Genomic DNA, 23,885 nt, shown 5'->3' with positions numbered 1-23,885 from the left:
ACATATACATACAACTGAAACAGCTTGTATATCTTTTTTGGTTGAAGTTAGATGAAAATATTTAAAGAATGTTTCAAAAAGAACATATTTTCATATTCAAACATCACCATGTTTTTTTTAAATGATATAATATAATCTTTCTAAATAATATATAATATTATAAATATTATAAATAATAAGTGAAATATTATTGATTTGCGAAATATTTTGAAAGAATATCTTTATTAAAGAACATACATTTTTTTTTTTTACATTCTAAACATTATTAAGTGAATTAATAAAAATTATTCATTGAATAATAATTTTTAGTTATTATTTTGCAATTATTTTGATGTATTATTTCTTATACAGAGTTTAGGAACATAAATATATATTATTTTTTAAACATAAAATCTAAAATGTTCACATCACAAATCGAACAAATATGCTGACCATGTTATCAAAAAATATATGAAATATTTATCATTTATATTAATATATTATATGATTATGTAATTAGAATTATTGGAAGTATTTTAAATCTGACTTAAATTATTCGATTTTATAATGGAACATTATAAAAAAATATTGACAACATTGATTGTAAAAAATATAGATAGATCTTCTTTTTTGATATAAAAAATTATCACAAAGTATTTGACTATCTTTTTTGATAAAGATATTCTTCTTGAATATCGAAATCAATCATTTTTTACTATGTTATTTTAATTTTTTTTTTTTTTATATAGACTGAGATGTATATTTATTATATAAAAATTAACATAATTGCAAAATATACATGTATCATTAGACTTACAACATAAATAATTAATAAATATAACTTTCTGTGAATTATTCATTTTTCTTTTTCCATTCTTTTCTTCTAACTACAATCAAATAAAGATACAATTTCCAATTACAAGAATCATCCTATATATTAATTAAATTGTTTTTATATAAGACTAATTATAAATAACATAAGTATAAAAAAGATGAAGTAATATAAAAAAAGTTGTGCAATGTATTTTACTGCTCCATATTTCACACATCCATTCCAATTTAATTTGAAAAAGGAAATTGCTTTGCATTATAATTTTTATATGTTATCCTAATATATACATATCCCTTTATTTTGCTAATACAATTATGTATTAGAGCTCATTTTTCTCTCAATATATAAATGAGCGAATACTTTGTTACAAATATTGTCAGTCACATGTAATACTGCCATTATATTAACTGGGCAGAATAATATAAAATATTATTTTTTTTATACATATATTCATATTTGGTCAGTTCAGACCAATTAATATTTATCAGACTAATTACTAAATTACTATCATATCAAGACAACTGATATTAATATTACTATGCCATATTATATTTAAATAATAATAAAAATAATATCTAAAAGTACCATATTTTAAATAAATTCTTTTAAATCTTTTTATTTGTTATCTGGATTCAATGCTTAACTAACATATTATCAATGATAATGGACGGAGTGGAGGAATGTATACATAAAAATTAAAGAATAAAATTTTAAAAAAATATGGTAAATGATATGTTATATGCTAAAACTTGTGCTGATAATTTACAGAAATAAATCATCTTATACTTTAAATGCAGGCATTCAGAAAATTCAAATAAATTCATAAAATAAACATTAATTAAAATTACTACTAGAAAAAATTAAAAAAAAATAATTCTCCTATTACTAAATAAATCACGCAATTTGCAAAATAGCAAAAACTACAATTCAAACTTGATTCATGTAAAATTATAAGTTCACATCATGTGTTCTTACTATACATTAATGCATTTAACCTTTGTACTCAACCTGGAATCTGATTAGTAATGGTATTAGGACCAGTAGAAAGAACCGAAGGAATTGTAGAATCCTGCATTAAAGTACGCGTTTCCTCTTCCTGATCCGAAAGTGGTATTGCTGGAGTATCATGAGAATTTGTCTGCTTCAACTTCAGTTGACTCGGCAGCTCCGTAAGTACTGGTCCGTACTGCGAAGTGGAACCCACCAGCAAGTCAGTTGATGGATTCAAACCGCCCAACATCTTTCCTCATAGCAACGCGTATATAAGATAAAGAAACGAACATACGAGCCAAGACTTGGATAACTTCCGGTAAATAAAACCAAACACAAAATATATATATATATTAAAAATGTATTGCTTACCTGACCACTACTTCCAGCCATTCCACCTCTTGGAGATTTACCACGACGGAAGAAACGTAACCAAGCCCAACCAAAGCCCAGTAGAAGTCCTATTAAAATCATGCTAGCACTTAAGGCTATGGAACTTTTTGCTGCATCTTCAATATGTTCTTCAATGCTTGTTGCAGATGTCGTTGGATGCTCATTTACCTTTTTATATAAATTATTTCCTAATTTAATTTCACATATATACATTTCATAAGTATATTTCTATATGTATATAGATATATATAATAAAATACATATAATACAATAAAATTTTTATGTATATATAAATGTTATTATGTATATATAAATAATATATATATAAAATATATATATAAATAAAATATAGATAAAATAATCTATTATAATCCAAATATAATCCAAATATAAAAATTGATAATCTATTATATCCAAGTATGAAATTAACTGATAAAGTAATCTATATTAGAAAGTAATCTATAAAAATAAAAAAAATTTTTATAAACTTTATAAAACTTTTTATAAATTTTATAAATATATTTGTAGAAAAATTTATAATTAAGCAAAAAATATATATATATATATAAATATAGCAAAAATAATAATCTTTTTTTTATTTTTTTTTTCTTATCTTAAATTTATATAATTTTCTTTTATTTTAAATTTATATTTTAAATTTTATCTGAATTTATATAATAAGAGAAGAAATGAAAATAAGATTAATGAAACTCTAATGTTTAATTTTGTCATTTATATAAATATAAAACAAATATTTTATTACTATAATTATATAAAATGTTATTTATATCAATAAAAAATTTCTTTTTTAAAATGTAAACTAAATGAAATATTTTATATTAAGATAAAAATTATTGCAAGTTTTTAAATATCAAATCAACAATAACTAAAAGAAATAAATATGTATATATTTACATATGTATATATGTATTTATCATGCACTTATTTTGAATATAAAAAATAATATTTATTGCAAATGCAATAAATTTATTTAAATATACATCATATTGTTATCATATATATTCCTGAAGATTAAAATATTTATTTAAAAAAAATATAAGAATTATAATATTAAAAAATTACCGAATATTTTTAATTACCTTTATTTTATTTTCTTGTGATGTATCATCTGATACAAAACTGACCAACATCGTCGTTAAACCGGCAATAAAAAATGATAAAGCAATTGAGAGTAATACCCATTCAAACCATTTTCTAGAGCTAAGTTTATGTCTTGATATGATCCTCCAGAAACCACTTCTTAAACTGCCACCACCTCCAGCACCATCACCTCCGCTATCATATGTATAACCTACTGTTGTAGGTTGATAAACAGCACCACTATCTGGCATATCTTCTCGTGAAATATACGCAATTTTTACAATTTTTTAAGCCCAAAAATGGGCACTTGGTAATCACACGAAAAACTTTTAATTAAAAGATTATTAATAAGAGATAAGTAAAAATGATATTGCTCAACGCAATGTACTAAGAGATAATACTTTGCTACTATATCAACGTGTCAGATTCTGATTAATGTCTATAATTATATTTAAATTTCTATTCTATGCACTGGAATATTAATTTTTCACAATTTTTTTGCTATATATTCACATGCATATAAATATATATACATATATTCGCAATGCAGATACAATATGACATACAGACACCTAGATATTACGTATTAAAAATCTTTTACGAATGTCATAGATATCGTGGATTACAGACATACAAGTAGTATTAACAAAATGTATGTACTTCAAATTACTGATTACTATAGTCGTACGATGGCACCACAAGCGAACTTACATACTAGATGTAAATATTTATATATATATTAATATTGTTATTGAATGAAAATAAATTGAAAATGTAATATGAAAATAATGTTTCATAAGAACAAATTAATTTTAAAAATACATTCACATAAATATTTTATAATTTGACAACATAGTTCTATATTAAAAAAAAAAATGTTTAAAACATTTCATTATTTTTAAATAATACATGTTGTATATTTCTCAATTGCCTAGAATTAAAAAAAACTGTCAAAAAATGATTAATTTGTAATAATAAAACAGAATTAAGATTATTTGTTAACAAAAATTTCGATTTTTATATCAAAAGGATGATTAGAAGATAATGCATTATTTTGTTAATATTTTTAAAAATGGAAAAATTTTTATATATTTACCTATAAATTATCATTTGCATATTTACCTATTATATTACTAATTTTTTTGGATTTTGAATCATTTTTTCAATTATTTTTTTATTAAAATATTTAATCTTAAAATATTTATTTTTTTATATTTATCATATAACTTTTGCAATAAGAACTGCATTTTTTGGCATTTTTTTTAACAATTTTTGAAAATTTTGAAATATATTAGATTACATAACTTTATACATATTTAAAATCTTCGTTTATTTTTCATTAAAAAATGCTTCGAATAAAATTATATGGTTTCATAAATGTTATATTTTAATGTTATTTATTTTTCTATAAATAGACATAAAAAACTTTAACAAAATTTAACATTATTTTTTAAATAGAATTATTTTTTAATGTATGAAAAATTAGAACAATAAAGCATATTATTCTCTAAAAAAAACTACTAAATTATTTATAGTTAAAAATAATTTAAAAAATTAAAAATAATTAAAAGATTTAATTATATCTAAATTATCTTTTAAATTAATAGTTTTTTGAATTATAATTTAATATTTTTTTATAGAAAATACCAAATATATTGATTCATTGATTGATGTATAAAAAATTATATAATTCCTTAAAAAGAAAATAAAGTTGAGTTTTGTAATTAATTTATGTCATAAAAAAAAATTAATAATATTAGAACATAATCATTTTGAATTCATTTTTTCATTTGAAATATTTTTTTTTACATAACGATAATAATGACATAAAAGAAGATAATAACATTAAATGAAATATATCAATGGAATACATTATTTTCATTATTTCTCTTTCTAAAACTAGAATATGTTTTAATTTTTAATGTAAAAAATATAGATTATATATTTTCGGTTTTATAATATATCTTTAAGATGACGATCTCACAAAATATAATATGTTCTGACATATGATACGAGACACTATTTAACGACAACGATGTGATTTAAACGAACGAAAGCCTTTTAGTAATATAAAGAATAGAAAGAAATTTTGAAGCATTTTATTGAATATAGAAGATTCATTTATCAAATCTATTTGCTATTTATATTGTTATATGTTAAGCATTTTTAAAACAGTAGTTAACTATTTAAATACTGTTCGAAATTATTGTAGCATACTTAACAGTATTTGTTTATAATAATATAAATATAAAATACGTATAAAATACACTTTTTCATATATATCTACAAAATATTCTAATAAATAATATTTATTTTGTTTTTTTATTTATAATTTTATATTGAAATTTAATTTCAATTTTAATTATTATTAACATTGCAATTTTATTCTGAGCTTAATCCGTTTAGAATTATATTAAAATGATAAAGTAATCATATATTCCTGAAAGATAAAACAAAAAAATATATTAAATGTTAGATCTCTTCTATATCTTGTTTGTAATTCAAACTTTATTTAAATGTATATACATAATAATAAAATAAAATCTAGTCTTATATTATATATCTTTCATATTCTATAGTTTAATGAGACACCGCTATATGTATGTCAGCTGGGGAATGACAGGTGGGATAAAAAATGGCTGAAAATGGGTTGGGGTCGGATGCTGGGTCTCAAGAATACCTCGCAACTGAGGTTATCAATTTAGATATCGAAGAGGTATGTAATTACATTAATTATAAAAATATTTATATAAATTATACAAAGTTTTTAATTTTTAGGTTATGTTCTTATAATATTCAATTTTCTTATTTTGTTTATAAATATAATATATAATATTAAATGTAATTATTATTTTAAATTATATTTTATTAATATTAAGATTCTTTTTTAAATTATTTTTAATTTATTTTATATATTTTTACTCTACTTAAACTCTTGTTTAAATCTAATAAATTTAATTGTATTATTACTTATATTACATAATTTTGCTATTAACACTATTAAAATTAATATTATATTCTATAATTTTAGTTGGATAACACAGAATATGCTATACCAGCTGTGGAAGAATTACCCTCCTTAGAAAGTATATTAACAGAGCCTGACTGTGCATCATTATCTGGAACAGATGATGACTTTGGCTTAACACAAGGTGAAAAATTAGGAAGTAGTGAAACAACAAGTGTTGGAAGTCATCTATCATTAAACTCTTTAAATAAAATCAATAAAACTTCACAATCAACATCTTCTGGTGCTATTTTAAGGCATGTTATATTAAAAGGAATATCATCACAAATTGTATCAGCTAGTGTAAGCAAAAATATTTTTTTTTAAAAGATTTTTATAATTACAATAAATTTATAGTATATTATTTTTAATTATATTTTTATATAGGAAAAAGTCAATGCTGGTTTAGCAAGTGCAGTTGCTGCAGGAGGGAATATGTTAGTAGTTGGTACTAGTCATGGTCTGGTATTAGGTTTTGATTCTTCACAAACATTAAGATGGTGTGATCAAGAAACAAGACATCAAGGATCAGTATCTGCATTATGTTTTAATCATGATGGAAGTAGAGTACTAGCTGGCTTTGCTAGAGGACATATATTAATGATAGATAGTTCCAATGGAAAAGTATTAAGGACACTTACTGATGTTCATCCTCTTGATACAGCTGTATTACATGTTAAAGTGAGATCAATTTATATTATCTTAGTATTTAACATATGGTTTTGTTAATAAAATATGACATATATTTGTACAGTTCACAGATTCACCTAAGGTAGCATTATGTAGTGATAGTGGTGGATCTGTTTTTGAATTGAATTTTACAAGAGTTATGGGAGTGAGAGGCTGTGAAAGCAGGTGTTTATTTAGTGGATCTAGAGGTGAAGTGTGTACATTAGAACCTTTGTTATTGAATCATCTGCCATCACATACTCTGAAAAATTATACTTTAGTGGCAATGGCAACATTATCAAAGGTTCTTTATTTAACATTAAAAAAAATAAAAATTTATTAAATATATATATAATTTTATATTATTTAAATTTTTTAGGTAATAGTAGTATGCATAAGACCTAGAATGCGTGTTGTGTTAACTCATCCTTTATCTGGTGCTCCTATAGCACCACCACAACTATCTTGGCAACTTGTTGTTATACAAGCAGCAGATGCTTCTCGTGTAATTGATCCTGTTTTAGCTCTTGCAAGAGATGATGTGGTTCATTTTTATCAAGTATTGTTATTTTATAAGATAATTCTTTTAATTATATCATAAATAAATTTATATTAATTAAATTGTTCATTAGGTATGTACTGAAGCTGGTTCAAGAGTAAAATTATCTCCCTTACGAAGAATGACTTTACCTTATACAATAAGTAACTTACGATGGTTAAATCCAAGATCATTGGCTGTATTAGATACTCAAGAAAGATTACATTTATTAGATGTAAGAGCACAGGATAATTTGGAAACATTAGATATGAGTCGTGTTGGTATTTCCTATGCATCTAGCCATTTTAAAGGTCTGTCTACTGGTGGAAATGTTTCAAAGGTATCACTTAATTAAATTATTATATTAAATAATTATTAAATTTAAATTAATAATCATATTGTTTTGATTTTGGATTATAGGCAATGGCATTGGCTGGTGAACGAGCATGTTATAATACTGTAGTAACATTTGGTACTCAACTTTTACTATTAGGTACTAAAAGTTTACATGTAGTTTGTATACGAACATGGACTGAACGATTGAGACATTTGACAATGCAGGTTTGTATTGAAATTATATAATTTTTTATTTTATTACATTTTTTTATGATTTCAGAGAAGATTTCCAGAAGCGTTAGCATTAGGACTCTCTTTTTATCAAGATAAAGGAAAAGCAGTTGTTGGTCTTCGTGGTTCAAAGCAACGTCGTAAACAAATAGCTCGTGATAAAGTATGTCAAGTTTTGATTCAATATATGGAAGAATTGAATCATTGTCTTGCAGACGAAAATGCAGAATTTGAAATAGTCACAACTTGTGTAGATTATTGTATACAATTAGAAAATACAGATTTATTATTTGGAAAATTATGGGACTTAGTTTCGGAATCCGAGGGATTAAAAGCGAGTTATTTACATGCCCTGGAAAATCCATTATTGGATGGGAGTTTACGACCGCGATTACCACCGTTAATTGCTCAACAATTAGTTACGCTTTATGACCAAGAAGGAAAAGTAGATTCACTTCAAGCAATTATAGTGTTATTAGATGTTGATTGTTTAGATATTCACCAAGTAAGTGAAGATATTTATATTTTCTTAATGCTTTTATTGAATAAAATAAAAAAAATTATTTATAAAAATTAGTTCTGAAAATATATATAATTATTTAAAAATATCGTAGGTAACGATACTTTGTCGGCAACGGGGTCTTTGGGAAGCTTTAATACATCTTCAAACGACAGCATTAGGTGATTTTACTGCTTCAATTCATCAATTAGTACCGATATTACAAAGTATGTTAACGAATTCAAAAGATTCGTTAACTCGAGATAGTATACAACTTGGCAATGCACTTCTAGTTTATGCTAGTTGTTGCCTTGCTGGTCGTGGTTTTCCTCGGGATGAACTCCCTGAGGGTATGTCTCAGAGAGCAAAAACAGATGTATTAAGAGCATTACTTTCACAGCATTCAAGTTTGGCTAATGATACAGAAAGGCAATATCCTTATCTCAGAACTTTATTACAGTTTGATGCAAAAGGATTTCTTGATGTGATAGCAATTGCCTTCCAGGAACCAGAATTCACATCTGAGATGGGTCTCAGACAACGGCAAAGACTCATAGATATACTATTAAATATTATCATGCCTAGTACACCATTAAGTCCAAGAAATCCTGATTATATTACTGACGAACAAAGAAATTTAGTTCTTATATTTATAGCTAATGAAGTTGCAGAAAATACTGTTACTTTAGAACCTAGTATGTTAAATAAAATGATAGAAATATTATGTACTGATTCAAGTATGGGAACATCAAAAGAGCTTAAGACTGATAAAGAAAATGCAATATTAGGATTATTGCGTTCAAAAAAATTACGTAATATATCGGATAATACTTTACTTAATTTGGCAGAAAGAGCTAATTTGTAAGTATATATATATGTGAATATAAATATATAAAATTAAGAATATTATATAGAATAAATATATAAAATTAAGAATATTATAAATATGATGCAGTATTAAATTTTGTGTTACATGTTGTAATTTAAATTAAATTGTGTATTATATCTTTTAAATATTTGATAGAGATAGAATATATTTATAATAAAAAAAATTATAATATATTTTTCAATATTCTGAAAAATAATATTATTAATATTAATAAATATATATATATACATAGTATACATAGTATATATAGTATATACATAGTTATACATAGTAACTTGTATCGTAGTATGTAATGTTACAGTATGCGTGTTGCGGAATTATTATATAGTGCTAGAGAAGATTGGATTGCAGTTTGTAAATGTATGATAATGCATCCATCTCGACATCATGATATTTGGGTCTGGTTAAAACATCTTTCTTCAAATTCATTGCAAGAAGTTGTAATGCAAAATGCAGAAGCTCTAGTGGAAATTAATGCAAATCAATTTGCTATATTAATAGCAACACATTTACAAAATAAAGCTTCTGAAATGTTAGAAAAATTAAAAAATCCAAATTTGCAATATGCTTTACTAGAAGCTCTATATCAAATAGTACAATATAAAGAAGAAGATATTACGTTAGAACTTACGACTGAAATGTTAGAAAAATTTTTAGAGTTAATGTGCGAATTTCAACCAGATCATGTTAGTAAAATTTTATAATGTATCAAAATGTTAAAATATATTAATTATTAATTTTAATTTATATATTATTCTTTATAATTTATTCTATAATTATTCTTTTTAATTTAGGTTGTTGAACATATTCAAGGATTTCATGGTTGTAGACTGAATGAAGCATTACAAATAGTTCAAAAAGCAAATCACAAAGATGCTGAAGCAGTAATGTTAGAAAAATTGGGGAATTATCAGGATGCATTTGATATTCTTTTAAAAGAATTTCAACATAATTTGGAATTGGTATATTTTATGAGAATAATAAAATATTAATTATATTATATCTATTTTAATAAAATTTATTTTTAGTATTGTCAAAACAAAGTATCAGAAAATGTACCGATTCATAGCGCAATACAACTTGCCGGTATATGCAGACGATCAGCAGGAAATTTAGACTGGATGCCACTTGTGGAAACTATACTCCAAACACATTCAAATAGTAATGATGAAAAAGGTATACTATATTTTGATTAATATCCAATGATAATATTAATAAATTTCTAATCATTTATATCATTTTATTATAAAAATATAAAGTTATATGATAAATATTAATATGTAAAATAATAAAAAATATATTAAATTATATATAAAATATAGATAAAATACTAATATAAAAAATATAAAATAATATTATTATAATTAGTATAATAATTAATAGTACTAATTAATAATAATGTGTATACATTACAGTTGAAAAATTAAGTAGAAAGTTATTAAGAATTGCATTAGAATTTCTTAGTGGTACAACAGCATTATCGACTGTATTAGAACAAATATTAAAGCATCCATTGGCAACAAGTGGAACAATAGGTGATATAAGACAATTATTATCTGGAGTACTTACACATTCTCGATATGAACAAACTTTAGTTGAAACTACTGCACGTTTAGTCAGTTTGGAACTTCACAAAGCACTGAAAAAATCACTTAGGTATTAAATAATTGTAAAAATTAATATTTATAAAGAATTTTAAAAATAATAATTATTTAATACTAACATTTTTATTTTGTAGGGACGCGGGAAAAGCTTGTGCTAGTGTATCAGTAATATGTCCAATATGTAGACATTTGTTATCACAATGTACAGATTATATAATAGTTTTCAGTTGTGGACATGGTTTTCATTCGGAATGTTTGGGAGAACCTAAATCTTGTTATAAATGTTTAAATTCTAAAGGATGGGCACCTATAGTTACTAATATTATACATACTACTAAATCATTCCACGTAAATAATATTTTGATTTTGTTTTCATTACATTTTCATGTTGTTTTATCAAAATACATATATAGAAATTAAATATAATTAATCAAATTAAAATTTCTTGTTTTTTAGGAACACAAACAAATTCTACCACCAGAATTTATGCGGAATAAAGATCTTTCTTTAAGACTTGCACCACCTACTTCTTTACCAGATCTTGAGGGTATCTTTTAATCTAGTCTTTAAATATAAAAATTTGATATTACATTCATTACTAATGTGTAATGATTTGTTAGTTAATACAGTTAATACAGTTATTGCTGTGTTATACATGTACATTACATTGGATTTTTTACTTTTCATTCCATGAATATAATACATTGTTCTCTTATTATATTTCATATGAAAAATTAAATTATAATCGTTTTTAAGAGGCTCCTTTTATAAAAATATGCCATCCAGTTTTATTATATCTTTAACTTTTCAGACTTCTGTATATTTAAATAATTTTTCTTGGCAAGATTCAAATGTTATATGTTTGTATATTGTAAATTAATATAATTATATTATGTATAGTATAGATAAAAATTTGTATACTTTTACTTGATGTAAATTTCATTTGTTCAGTGTGCAGTTGCCAAATATCGATCAAATAAATAAAGAAAATAATTAATTATAAATAAATTCATCCTTATTTAAGAATTATATACATCTAGACATACAATAGTTTATTTTGAAAATTTTTAATGTTTTAAATCTAAAACTATATACATATTACAAATACTTTTCATGTTGGATAATATGGATAAATCGTTTTACGTTTAACATTTTTGATAATAAAAACCGGTTTTTTAGGCATATTTTCAATTAGAACGTAATTAGGATCTATAGATTCATAACCGAGTAATTCACCAGTCAATAATTTCGCAACTAACGAAAAAATATTTAAGTCGGGTAAAAATGATTTTTTTGTAGGTAATAATTCAACATTGGTAACATATTTGTCAATTGCAGATTCCAATTTTATTAAATGTGGAGTAATATTTGATATAGACAAGTATTGCTGTAACTGTAATTTGAAAAATATTACCTTATTATTTTGTTGTCTATAACTTATATTAAATATTAATATCTATATTTTTAAGAAAGTAAGCAAGCTTTTTACCTTGCTGTCACATTTTTTTAAAATGTTTATAAGTTCTTCGCTTTCGTTAATTAACTTGTATCCTTTTAATATATATTCATGATCATAAGCAGATTCACAAATTTGTTTTAATAGAAAAATTTCTTTTTTTATCTTATCCAAAAGTAATGATAATGGTACTCCATGTAATGTTCGACTAGCCATTCGAATCTTAGAATATTTTTCATAAATCTAGATAAATATGTATTTTATGATTTAAAAATTTTTATATTTTTTTTAACAAAATTTTGTTATTTTGAAATTAAAATAGATTAAACTAAAGGAAGTGAAAATATATAATCTAGACAATAAAAAATGTATTTTAAGAGTAAAACATATTACCTGACGATTTACACAAGTCCACGAATTTGAAATTTGATCGGCAAATTGTTTTATTTCATTTTCTGTTGGTTGATATGCTTCAGCTAATTTCCATAAAGAATTAAGTTTATCTGTGAGACTACGTGATATATTATGAAACCACATGAGTTTAATATCCAATTCGTAATTGATTTTTAAATTATAGTGATTTTCTATTCGTAAGATCGCTACCTAAATAAATGTTGACAATGCGTTGTGTTGTGTTGCTCATTTATTTACATCTTTTTAAATTAATTCTTCAAGTAATGCACTTTTCCATTTTTTTAAATTTTTTTTTATTTTTTAATAACTATCAATCATGGTTGTTAATTTTTTAACTCTTTCATGCTAAGCAATTGAAAAACATATCTCAGAAATCAATATTTTTATATCAATAATTTAAATAAAATTGATGATAATTAATCAATGGGAATACATTTTGAGCATGAAAGGGTCAAATTGTTTACTCACATTTCTTTCGAGAGTTTTTATGAGTTCGTTATACGAAGATTCCTCCTTTTTCGTCAAAAGCTCCATTTAAAAATAATAAATTTGATGAACGAATATATATATAATTAACTCTTAATAATAAATTATAAGAATATGACATGAAAATAAAAATGGATTACATGCGTTTAGAGATTACATTTTCTTCGCTCGAAAATGCGATAGTCTTTTTGTTTTCTTTATAATATAAATGAATTGGTTTCTATGGATTTATTCTCTATTCACTCTGTTCGTATCGATAGTTCGAATGATGTACAAACGACAATTTCGGTTTTATTCATAGTATTTAATACATAAATTAAATCTGGCGTTTACTGTCATTTATTAATATACAGAGCGATATCACATATGTTTATATAAGATATACTAATTCCATCAAACTTCGAATTTCATTCTTCAAATGACACATGAATTTATATGATGTCGGAACCATTATTATTATATTTTAGCGGATGCAATAACATCGTGCTTAATTTAAGGCTATATTACGGTAATTACATTATATTCACCGTAATATCAAGCTAATGTGATTATTCAATTGCAACTAATATTAAGATAAAGATATAGTCCAACATTTAAATCATGTATCTTCTGAAAAACATTGGATATCATAAAATCTGCAATAATCACCAGATTTTAATGTATGTTTGTTTCTTTTTTCTTTTGGCTAGTATTTAATTTGTAGAATAATACAACGAGGTATTATATATAACGAGCAGGCGAAAAAGCCAGCTTTTTTTTTATCCTTAGCTTAACAAATTATCTATGGCTTCGCAATTTTTAATGCTCTATGAAAAGTCCATAATATTAAAATTCTACACTTATTTATGTAATTTACAACTTCTTTTTCTTTTAAACTAATATTTCAATAACTTGATACTATTACTTCATTACCATTAAACACTCTTCATTCGATTATTCACAAGTTTCACAAACGCTCTGGAATTATTTGTATTTATATATATATGTATATAATATGTTAAAAAAAGAAAATTGAAATATGTGTATTCACAAATATGCACATTCACCATATTTGAAAAGAAATCATTCGCTTACTGTTTAATCATTGGAATTACGAATATATTTTTTTCCAGTAAGCAATGATTATGATCGAGCAAGATTGACTGCTTAATCTTAAATCTTTTTGTTACAGCTCAAAGAGGGAGGAGTATCTTTTTTAATTAAAATAAGGACGGATTATTATATTATAAATGAAATTTGTTCTTTAACATAAAATTTTCAAAATATATCTTCCATTTAATTTTGGTATCATAATTTTAAAACTAATTTATTTTTATGCATAATTTTATTTTTTGATAATTAATATTTCTTTTGTTTGAAAATGTATGGACACTTATTGAGTACATGTGACATCGCGTTTACAATTTTAATTCAACAATAGTATCAATGTAATACAAATAACATAAAATTAGTATAAAATAATTATTGAAGATTTTTGTATTACTATATGAACATTAAATGGTCCTACAATTACGTAATACAAATTATGAATAATAAGAACATAATTTTACGATAATAACTAAAACATACAAAATTTACCTAAAAAGTTATCAAACTCTTAACAATATACTATTCAAAACATTGCATCCATACATACGTTTTCTTAATACACATTCTAAACATATTTCTAAATTAACATCGCACATATAGTACAATTCTGTAACAAATTTTGTTTTGTTCATACTGAACACAAGATTGGCAGAGCTGTTGATACTCATCCCTCATATATTGTAGTACAATGTCTATAGACATATGTAAGCTACAAGCAATGATAGAGCATATGAAAACTCTGTCAGGAACATGCAAGATTGTTATGATGCAGTTTAGCGATTCATTACGCAAAATGCTGAACAGTTACTTTCAACATTAATTACCTAAATCAGCACTGCCACATCTGTATTTTAACTTTAATGTATTGAAAAATTATAATTTGCTTTAGCAATTGAAACTAACGAAGTCTTTCGACATCAGATTGCTTTCGAAAATTTTTTCAACAACTTATCTTTTTTATTTTATCCTCGCTGCCAATGTGCACGAGAATGATTATGATATCTGTAATATGAAGGCCTATAATTTCTACCATGTCGCGGTCGTGCATTATTGGAAGTATTATAATAATGTCTCCGATAATAACCACCGAGAGATCGATTCCACGTTTTGCCATTTTGATATTCTTGGAAAGGATTATATCCTGTATTACTTCTTTCTTCATATGTTCGATGATCTTTTACTTTCTTTACTCGACCACGATCTATTTCTTCATCATCTGCATTGAAATGTCGTTTACGTTCTTCTCTTCTATCATTATCAACTTCTCTATCTAAGTGTGTTCTGTTGCCGTTCCAATTTATAACTGTAAACAAACAAGTTTAAGTTCGTTTTATAAAAAAATAATCTTATTATACAGATAATCTTAAAATAAAAATATTTATACACAGTTTTTAATATACTTTGTCTTTTAATAGTGTTATTTAACACTTCACATAATTTTTTTCAATAAATCACAAAATATATTTTTTTTATTACTACTGACGTAACAGAGGTGTAACAAAGCAAATATTTTCAATTTAATAATTAACAATAGCTCAAAACTTTACGTTTTGTAATATCTACAATTTATCATTGAGAAGCTTATAAACTTAAAATATTAAAAGTATTGAAATATTAATTTTTTGTTAAGATCATAGATAGACAGAATTTTTAATTTTAGAACATTTTAGCAAACAAGAATTTTCGTTTCTTGTACATTTTGTTCTATTGTTTTATGTAGAATTTTTGGATTTAAGACGCATGGACGCACAATGGGTTGATGGGGACTTTGTGGAAAAAGGAGCTGGATTCAATGGATTCTTGAATAAAATTCTTTTGTTGTACTGACCCGAAGAACTGCCATAACCACGATGAGACATCTTTAATAAATGAGAAACAGTATCGGAACGATTTGTCCCATTAAAGTTTCTTAAAGCTGCAGCACTGGGCGTGTTATTATTCTGATTAATTTTATGAACATCTTCTCTATGAAAAATAAAAAAGATGATGCTAGTTCATTATGATTACAATATTTATTTAATAATATTACATCAAAAATAGAACATTACTTACTTATCAGTCACGGACCATCCATTTGGTGCTGCAGTTGATGTAGGTGAGAATGATGTATCTTTTGAAACTTGCCAACCTTTTATACTGCTGCTTGTAGCCTTTGTAATCACTTTGTCGTCTTGTCCTGTTTTTACTCTAACTGATTGATGCCACTTACTTTTGCTATTATTACTACCACTTTCTGTTTTACCATTTGCTTCTGATTTACCATTTTGATATTTTATTGTACTTGTAATGGTACTACAGCTAGAACCATTTTGTGTTTTTGTACATTGTGTTATATTTGTTTGATTCTGAGCATTACTGCCGTTTGTCTTAGATGTACATTTTTGTACTTCTTTTGAATTAAGAACTATTTTAGCAGTAGGTGAACTACTTTTCACTAAAGAACATTTTTGTGTACCATTAGTGGTACTAACAGAAATGTTTTTTTTTACTGAAGTATTTGAATTTGTATGATTTTTTAATGTTCCAATAGAATTAATATCTTCTTCTTCGCTAGATCCATCATAAGGTACTAAACTATTCCCATTTAAAATCTTTCCATTTTTAATCAACATAATCAATCTTGGTTGAGATTTATCTTGTAATTTTTGTGGTAATTGCGGCCCAATAAAACTTGTATTTTTTTGAGTAGTAAACTGAAGTCCTGAATTATTATTTATCGATATCTGCATGCTTGATTCCAAATTTTCCGTAGTATCTTTATTGGCTGATGTACCATTAATTAATCCATTTAATGAGAGTAAGCCAGATGTTGATGCTTTGGGAGCTATATTTTTATTCATAGAACTTCCTGATGAAGATAATGTGTTATTCACAGTCATTGTACCATTTAATTTAAGAGTTTGTTGTGCTTGAATTTGAGATTGTGTTTGTTGTTCCATTTCAAAGATCATTATATAAGCATTTGTACTGAGTACATTACTCAAACTAAGTGGACGAACCTATAAAAAATATTTTTAATAATAAGATATTCTCGCAAATATTATTATTATTATTAATGTTGTTAATACATACACAAGAATCATCAAAGGAATAATATTGGCCTGTCGAAACTTTAGCAACTGCAGTATAATGTCCACAATTAACTGATGGACCCATATGTGTAACTATTGACATAAGTTTATATGTAAGTGATTGTGATGATTCTCCTGGTTCTTTCCAAAGATAAGGACCCATATCTATAGTTTGCTTGAAACCTATATGTTTAGATATTTTTCCTCCTAGAACACTGAATCTTTTTAATTGTACGCAAAGTACTTTAGGAGGTCTTTCTAAGCTAAATTGTTTTGTAGCAGGAACTCTTCTTTTGCAAGCTTCACATTTATAATCATTGTTATCTAGTTGTTCACGACTAAAATAACTACTTAATGCTTCATCCAGAGTACTTGCTTTACGTATATCAACCAATAAATCCTATGAAAATTTAAAAAATTACATTATTTATTTTATTGTAATTAAAGATGTTGCTATTAAAAAATTATGTTATATATATATTATATATACTTGAAAATGTTGAAAAGTTGTAGAAACATGCCGACACTGTAAACATTTCACTTCAGTACGAATATAACCACCAAAAATTTGATTAATAGGTGTTGTTTCTTTAGAATAACTGTCTAGTTTACTAGCTTTGTGTCTTGCTAAATAAGCTTTTTCCATGCCTTCTAATAAGTAACGTAAAAATTCATGAGCATCTTCTTGCTGTCCTGGTACCATGGTTCGACAAATAACTGATGAAAAAATCAAAATCAATACATATTTATATTGTTAAATATTTAACAACTTTATGATTAGATATCAATTTTAACTTAAAATTTAACAATTTATTAATATTTTATAAATATTTTATGTACTTACGTTTTAATTTATTATATATGTAGAATGGCTTAATGGCACATCCTGATTTCTGATGACTAAATTGTAAAGTCTTAGCCACTGCACATGTAAGGCATTCTCCACCTCCATCTAAAACTAACCTATTATCAAAATACGATACAAAACTGTGGAATTATAATCTTATTTTTTAAATTTGAAAAATATAAAAAAATAAGTTATATATTATTATAACTCACCATTTTGTTCACATTTTGATGTATGATGAGAATCTGATAATAACCAATTAACAAGAGCTGGTACATGAAACAAAGCTTGGAGAGTGCTATTTAAATAGCATGTATTTCCAACATTATACATGCCAGCTCCAACTGGAAACGTACCCTTCCATCCTAAGCTAACTTTCTTTGGAGAATATAAGGTAATAGTTGGTTCTGGCAAACTGGGTCCTTTACATCCTCTTTCATTCTTTTTTGTATAATTTACTCCATCTTTTATTTTTTCATCTAAACTTTCGGAATTTGGTAAACTTAATACAATGTATTTGGCTTTAAGTTGATCTAAAATCGTAGTTTGATAATCATCCACTTCTTTATATTGAATTTCTGACTGAAGAATTCTTGATGCACTGGTAACTAAATTTGTTGACAACTCATCTGATGTTTTGGACTGGTTAGTGTCTAAAGTACGACGAAGTGTAGCCGCAACTGGGTCACAAATGCTTACAGCAGGCATTTTTATTTTATTTTACTTTTTAATAGAGAAGTTTTATTATGTAATTCTCCTGTACAAAAATATAAAAAAATATTAAACATAATGTTTATTTAATATTATTTTATGTAATATTCATGTAATATTTGAAAGTATATAATTGTAATATATATATAAAACATTATTTTATATCATATAAATATTTTCTCATTAATAAATAAATTAAAATTTCATTTTTTAGTAATATTTACAACAATATTATATTATCAAAAATAAATAAAAAATTTATAAAATTTTGTCATTGAAAATATAATAAATTATTTTTTTTATAATATATAACATGATTATTACATAAACATAAACAAAATCTACGATAAAATAACGCATTTTTCTTTTTCCTCAGTTAAGATGTATACCTACTATGAATGCATAACTTCATACATACTAAAGCAAAAGGGTTAATTTTACTAATAATTTATGATAATATTATTAATAACGAGTTGAAATAATAATATATGAATTATTCAATATGAAGTAAGAATAGATACAATTATGTGAGACTTTTTTTGTAATTACACGACAACGTCTCGAACCTTTAACGAAGTACACTAAAAGCACGCGGCGTGCAATAGATACCGCGCCAACAGATTCATTGTTTACCTCCTTCCGATGATTATGTACGTTATAGCTTATACAAATATTTTTTCCCAATAATATCGTAACACATTTCACATTATAAACGATATTTTCCAATCATGACCACGTACAAACACAATGCTATCGATTAATTCGAAATTCCACGCGCTTACGTGCCTCGAAACGGTTACCGGATGAGTTTAACTGAGGGCGCGTGTCTCCGGCCACGAGTCATTTTTTTCCCGCGTACTTTGTTACACTTACCCCACTTAAGTTTAATTCACGTACAATAGTGACAATAATTTCAATAAGAAACACCATTAAAATTAGCACGTGTCAATATTACACGACATTTTTAGAACTATTAGTTTTGGGCATGCGAAATCAAGGCCCATCCTCTATCGTCATGTCAGCCATTTGCAATTACATCGGTAGCCATTAAACTTTTTCCGTTGGATTCTATAATCCTATCGAAAGCGCTTAAAATACAAGGTCTTGTTTTCATGTATTGGAATTATATTCATATAATTGTTAAAATTTTTATTATTTATATTAATTTATATTTATAAATTATATATAAATTTTATATTTAGAGTTTTTATTTTATAATTTTTATAATAAAAATTTAAATAATAAATATAAAGATAAAATATAAATAATAAACTTAAATATTTAAAAATTTATGAATATTTTTATTATAAATAAAAAATATAAATAAGATTAATTTTATTTGAGAAAAAACAAAATATTTCTAAGGTTTTATATTTCATTTATTTCTTTATAATTAATATATTAAATAAAAATTAGAGAATTATTAAAAATATTTATGTTTTTTAATATCAAAATATGAAAAAAAATTAATTTATTATATATTACATTTCTTTTATATGTAATATATATATAAATACGAAATAAAATATTTTAAATTAAAAACTTAATTTATAATTATGAAAACAAAATTTATTTAAAAAAATAAAATATTAATTTTATGTTATGTTTTATAAATGTGTAAATAATACGTTATTTATATTGTAAAAAATAAAATAGTAAATGAAAATATTATTATTTATTGAAATTCTTATTATAGTAATTAGGTTTGATGAATTATCAATCTCGCTTATAGTAAAATTTATTTTTAACGTACTTTTACATTTAATTAAGAAATGTAATATATAATAAATTTTTTGTTTCAAATAGGTAATATCTCAGTATATTAAGTAATAATTATTAATTTTTTAAATTTTAAATGCTTGTATTTTATGTTTTTTAATACTTTTTCATTTTTTGACAATTAGAACCATATTTTCTGTCATAATAGTATCTTTATTAATTGCTATTGATAATCTTTGCTTACAAAATATACAGATTAACATAACTTTTAAGCGACAAGATAATAATATTTCAGATAAAATATTTTTAATATATAATAGCCATTAGTAGCAGTTTTGATACGTTTACGATGGCGAAAGGGAACATCGATATTTGGTTACTTTCTTTTTTTACTTTTATTTTTTTATTAATTATATACCAAAATAACTTATGCACAAAATTTTATATAAAATAAAAATTCAAGCATGCATATACTAAACAAATTACATTTGTAATCAATATTTATTTTTTTTTTTTAGGAAGCCTATATTATTTTTCAAATACTCTCTGGCAGTGATAAAACAGACTAAACTTTTCGTTACAAAAGTTTGCTTTATCCCAGTTGGTTCTTGAGAGCTGTCTTTATTAATCATAAGTCTTCGACTATATTATTAAATTATTAGAAAAGAAACTCATTAATAAAAAATTAAAACGTACGTACATATATATAAATTTGGAATCATTTTTATCTTTGAAATTTATCATAAAATGATATTTAACTATTAATAATTGAATTATGGAAACAATATTGAATAGATTTATGATGGATATAACGATGAAAAATTACGCCATCGTGAACGTTTTATTATTATTCCATAAATTATTTCTAGTTTTAAGCTTATCGATAAAACTTTCTCGATTACATGTATTAATCGACAATACGAATTCATGCTATTACAAAATTTTTTTGCATTAAGCCGTTTTTCTTAAAATTTCTGAGTGACGTATAGCGCCTGTTAATTCGTATCTAATAATCTTGAATTTCGTGACTAAATTCAGCCACAGGTTATATGCATGCATAGATAAATAACTCTAATTATAAAAGAGGATTATAATTAATGAAACTAATATTTTCATTCAATCCAATACAATTTTGACTTTAATTTAAATAAAAAAAATTAAAAACATAGAATTAATTATTTATGCATAAAATATTTTAATAAATTTTTTTTTAAGTTTTTTTGATAGCTATTATCAAACATGGATTAAAAGCTATTCACGGATAATTTTAATTAAAATTCATCTTAATAAATTTCAAATTTATAATTAAACTATTATTTTATAATAAAAATAATAAAATTATTTTCTATGATCATCGAATATTTACGATGACAAACAAAATTTATTATTGCACGTTAATTAATTCATTCTATCCCTGTTTTTTTATCACTTTTGCATCTTCTTCCATTATGTATCTTAATATTTACAATAAAAATATTCGGCGTGTGTACCATGGTGTTCTATGGAATAAGCCGAAGATGTATTACGCGCAATATGCTTTCGATTCCTTCTTTTAACTTTCATAAACGACAAAAAAGAAAAGTTTTAATATTAAAAAGTGACGTGTGATGATATCGGCATTTGACGGCAGAGATGATCTCATAGAGCACCATTATAAAAATTCTTATAGCTAAGTGTGTGCGTTGAATGACTTAATATTAAACTGGATATCAATATGCAACAAGAAATTTGTTTTCTTTTATCATTAGAATTATTCTTAACAAATAAAGATACATATACACGATTTCGACGAATTTATAATAAATTGAAGTAAAGAATTATAAGAATATGAAATATATCAATTATAAAACAAATTTCTATTTTATATATACGAATTATAAACAAATTTAGATTTTTTTTTCTTCAAGGTAAAATTATTTTAAGAAAATTATTCAAGAATAATGCATTTTCCTTGTTGCACCTTATCCAAATTCGCTTTATATCAAGTACCTACCATGGAAGTAATATTTTGGGGAGAAAAATACAATGTCCTAAGACATTCGTGACATTGATTTACTGAAGCGTCAGATATGAAAGGATAACTTTACAATTTAAAATAAAATAAATATATATATAATTTCTGACGATATTTAATAATCTTTTATCATAATCAGGAATAAACGAATATTCATCAAGAACATAGAATGAATCCAAAAAATCACGCAATCACCACAGTTTCTCCCAAAAATATTTCCATCGCATTTTTCCTTATTTTATTACAAATTATCTCACGTTCGAAAATAATTGTTTGCTCGCCTAGAAACTTATTCATTTATTACTTATTCTTCGTCGAAACTATTCGTCCTTGCTAACTTTCCTAACATATACATATTTAGATATACATATAATATGTAAAGAAAACGAACATCTTACAAATTAAGGCAAACGTTATTTCACTGTAGAAGAAGATCTCAGCGAAATGGGATATCGTTTATTGACAAATAAACAAATATTTGGTAGCAGCATAAAATCTCTAGCGTCGTTTTAATCGCTCTTTCCCTTCTTTTTCTTTTTTTTTCTTTTTCTTTTTTTTTTCTTTTTATTCCTCTCAACTATATATATATTAATGGCAATGAAAAAATAGTTATCTACGTATCGCTTGCTCGATATGTTTCCTTTAAAATTCATCGTTTGTTGCAAAACAAAAAAAAGAGGGGGAAAAAAAAGAAAAAAAAAAAAAACCTTACTTTGTTGATCCTTAATTAATGAAATGAAAAATATTTTTTTTTTATCGGATAATCTATCGGATAATGTCCATTTTATATAACAAATCAATTGTTTTTGCATACATATCAATCAATTTATTACGAAACGATGAAAATTAAACTAAATTATGTATTTATTGTTACATGTTCGTATCGTAGAATGTTACGAGAGAATGTTTCGAGTTCATTAATTGAGGATCAAAAAAAGAAAAAAGAAAAGGATTCGATTTGAAAATCACATTGATTGGCTGTGAAAGGAAATAAACGTTGCGTGAATTGT

The 23,885-nt window shown here is 24.3% G+C and overlaps 4 protein-coding genes and 1 long non-coding RNA gene across 8 annotated transcripts; 2 read left to right on the top strand and 3 right to left on the bottom strand.

Moving 5' to 3' along the window:
* Positions 1 to 866: 866 nt before the first annotated feature.
* On the bottom strand, positions 867 to 3,895 carry LOC100577325. 2 transcript variants are annotated; one of them, XM_003249312.4, is made up of 3 exons: positions 3,295 to 3,895; positions 2,174 to 2,362; positions 867 to 2,051 (listed from the first exon to the last, which is right to left on the bottom strand). In XM_003249312.4, exons 1-3 carry the CDS (start codon positions 3,544 to 3,546, stop codon positions 1,815 to 1,817), a joined length of 678 nt encoding a protein of 225 aa, XP_003249360.1. In that variant the 5' UTR covers positions 3,547 to 3,895; the 3' UTR covers positions 867 to 1,814. The 2 variants fall into 2 exon arrangements, with proteins under 2 accessions (XP_003249360.1, XP_003249361.1); XM_003249313.4 differs by having other exon boundaries at positions 867 to 1,997.
* LOC113219401 lies at positions 1,981 to 2,253 on the top strand. The gene is made up of 2 exons (XR_003306523.1): positions 1,981 to 2,120; positions 2,191 to 2,253. It is a non-coding gene; the product is annotated as an uncharacterized LOC113219401 (long non-coding RNA).
* Positions 3,896 to 5,860: 1,965 nt separating the features above from the next.
* On the top strand, positions 5,861 to 12,067 carry LOC409620 (vacuolar protein sorting-associated protein 8 homolog). 2 transcript variants are annotated; one of them, XM_026439223.1, is made up of 15 exons: positions 5,861 to 6,011; positions 6,327 to 6,605; positions 6,690 to 6,983; positions 7,057 to 7,275; positions 7,351 to 7,530; positions 7,604 to 7,849; positions 7,930 to 8,070; positions 8,126 to 8,581; positions 8,691 to 9,436; positions 9,766 to 10,150; positions 10,259 to 10,426; positions 10,493 to 10,625; positions 10,880 to 11,120; positions 11,203 to 11,416; positions 11,525 to 12,067. In XM_026439223.1, the coding sequence occupies exons 1-15, from the start codon at positions 5,931 to 5,933 to the stop codon at positions 11,624 to 11,626; spliced, it is 3,885 nt and encodes a 1,294-aa protein (XP_026295008.1). In that variant the 5' UTR covers positions 5,861 to 5,930; the 3' UTR covers positions 11,627 to 12,067. The 2 variants fall into 2 exon arrangements, with proteins under 2 accessions (XP_026295008.1, XP_026295005.1); XM_026439220.1 differs by having other exon boundaries at positions 10,493 to 10,640.
* A 36-nt stretch (positions 12,068 to 12,103) lies between these two features.
* Positions 12,104 to 13,097, bottom strand: LOC102655107. Its single transcript, XM_006558578.3, has 3 exons — positions 12,918 to 13,097; positions 12,558 to 12,767; positions 12,104 to 12,461 (listed from the first exon to the last, which is right to left on the bottom strand). Exons 1-3 carry the CDS (start codon positions 13,059 to 13,061, stop codon positions 12,180 to 12,182), a joined length of 636 nt encoding a protein of 211 aa, XP_006558641.1. The 5' UTR covers positions 13,062 to 13,097; the 3' UTR covers positions 12,104 to 12,179.
* A 57-nt stretch (positions 13,098 to 13,154) lies between these two features.
* Positions 13,155 to 20,197, bottom strand: LOC724537 (ubiquitin carboxyl-terminal hydrolase 36). 2 transcript variants are annotated; one of them, XM_001120426.5, is made up of 8 exons: positions 20,016 to 20,197; positions 18,644 to 19,188; positions 18,429 to 18,536; positions 18,075 to 18,301; positions 17,586 to 17,984; positions 16,566 to 17,512; positions 16,342 to 16,478; positions 13,155 to 15,816 (listed from the first exon to the last, which is right to left on the bottom strand). In XM_001120426.5, exons 2-8 carry the CDS (start codon positions 19,137 to 19,139, stop codon positions 15,476 to 15,478), a joined length of 2,655 nt encoding a protein of 884 aa, XP_001120426.2. In that variant the 5' UTR covers positions 19,140 to 19,188; positions 20,016 to 20,197; the 3' UTR covers positions 13,155 to 15,475. The 2 variants fall into 2 exon arrangements, with proteins under 2 accessions (XP_001120426.2, XP_016767761.1); XM_016912272.2 differs by lacking the exon at positions 20,016 to 20,197 and adding an exon at positions 19,776 to 19,962.
* Positions 20,198 to 23,885: the final 3,688 nt, after the last annotated feature.

This window comes from Apis mellifera, linkage group LG1 (genome assembly GCF_003254395.2).
Source record: "Apis mellifera strain DH4 linkage group LG1, Amel_HAv3.1, whole genome shotgun sequence".
Classification (NCBI taxonomy): domain Eukaryota; kingdom Metazoa; phylum Arthropoda; class Insecta; order Hymenoptera; family Apidae; genus Apis; species Apis mellifera.
This window is presented reverse-complemented; position numbering and strand designations above follow the sequence as displayed.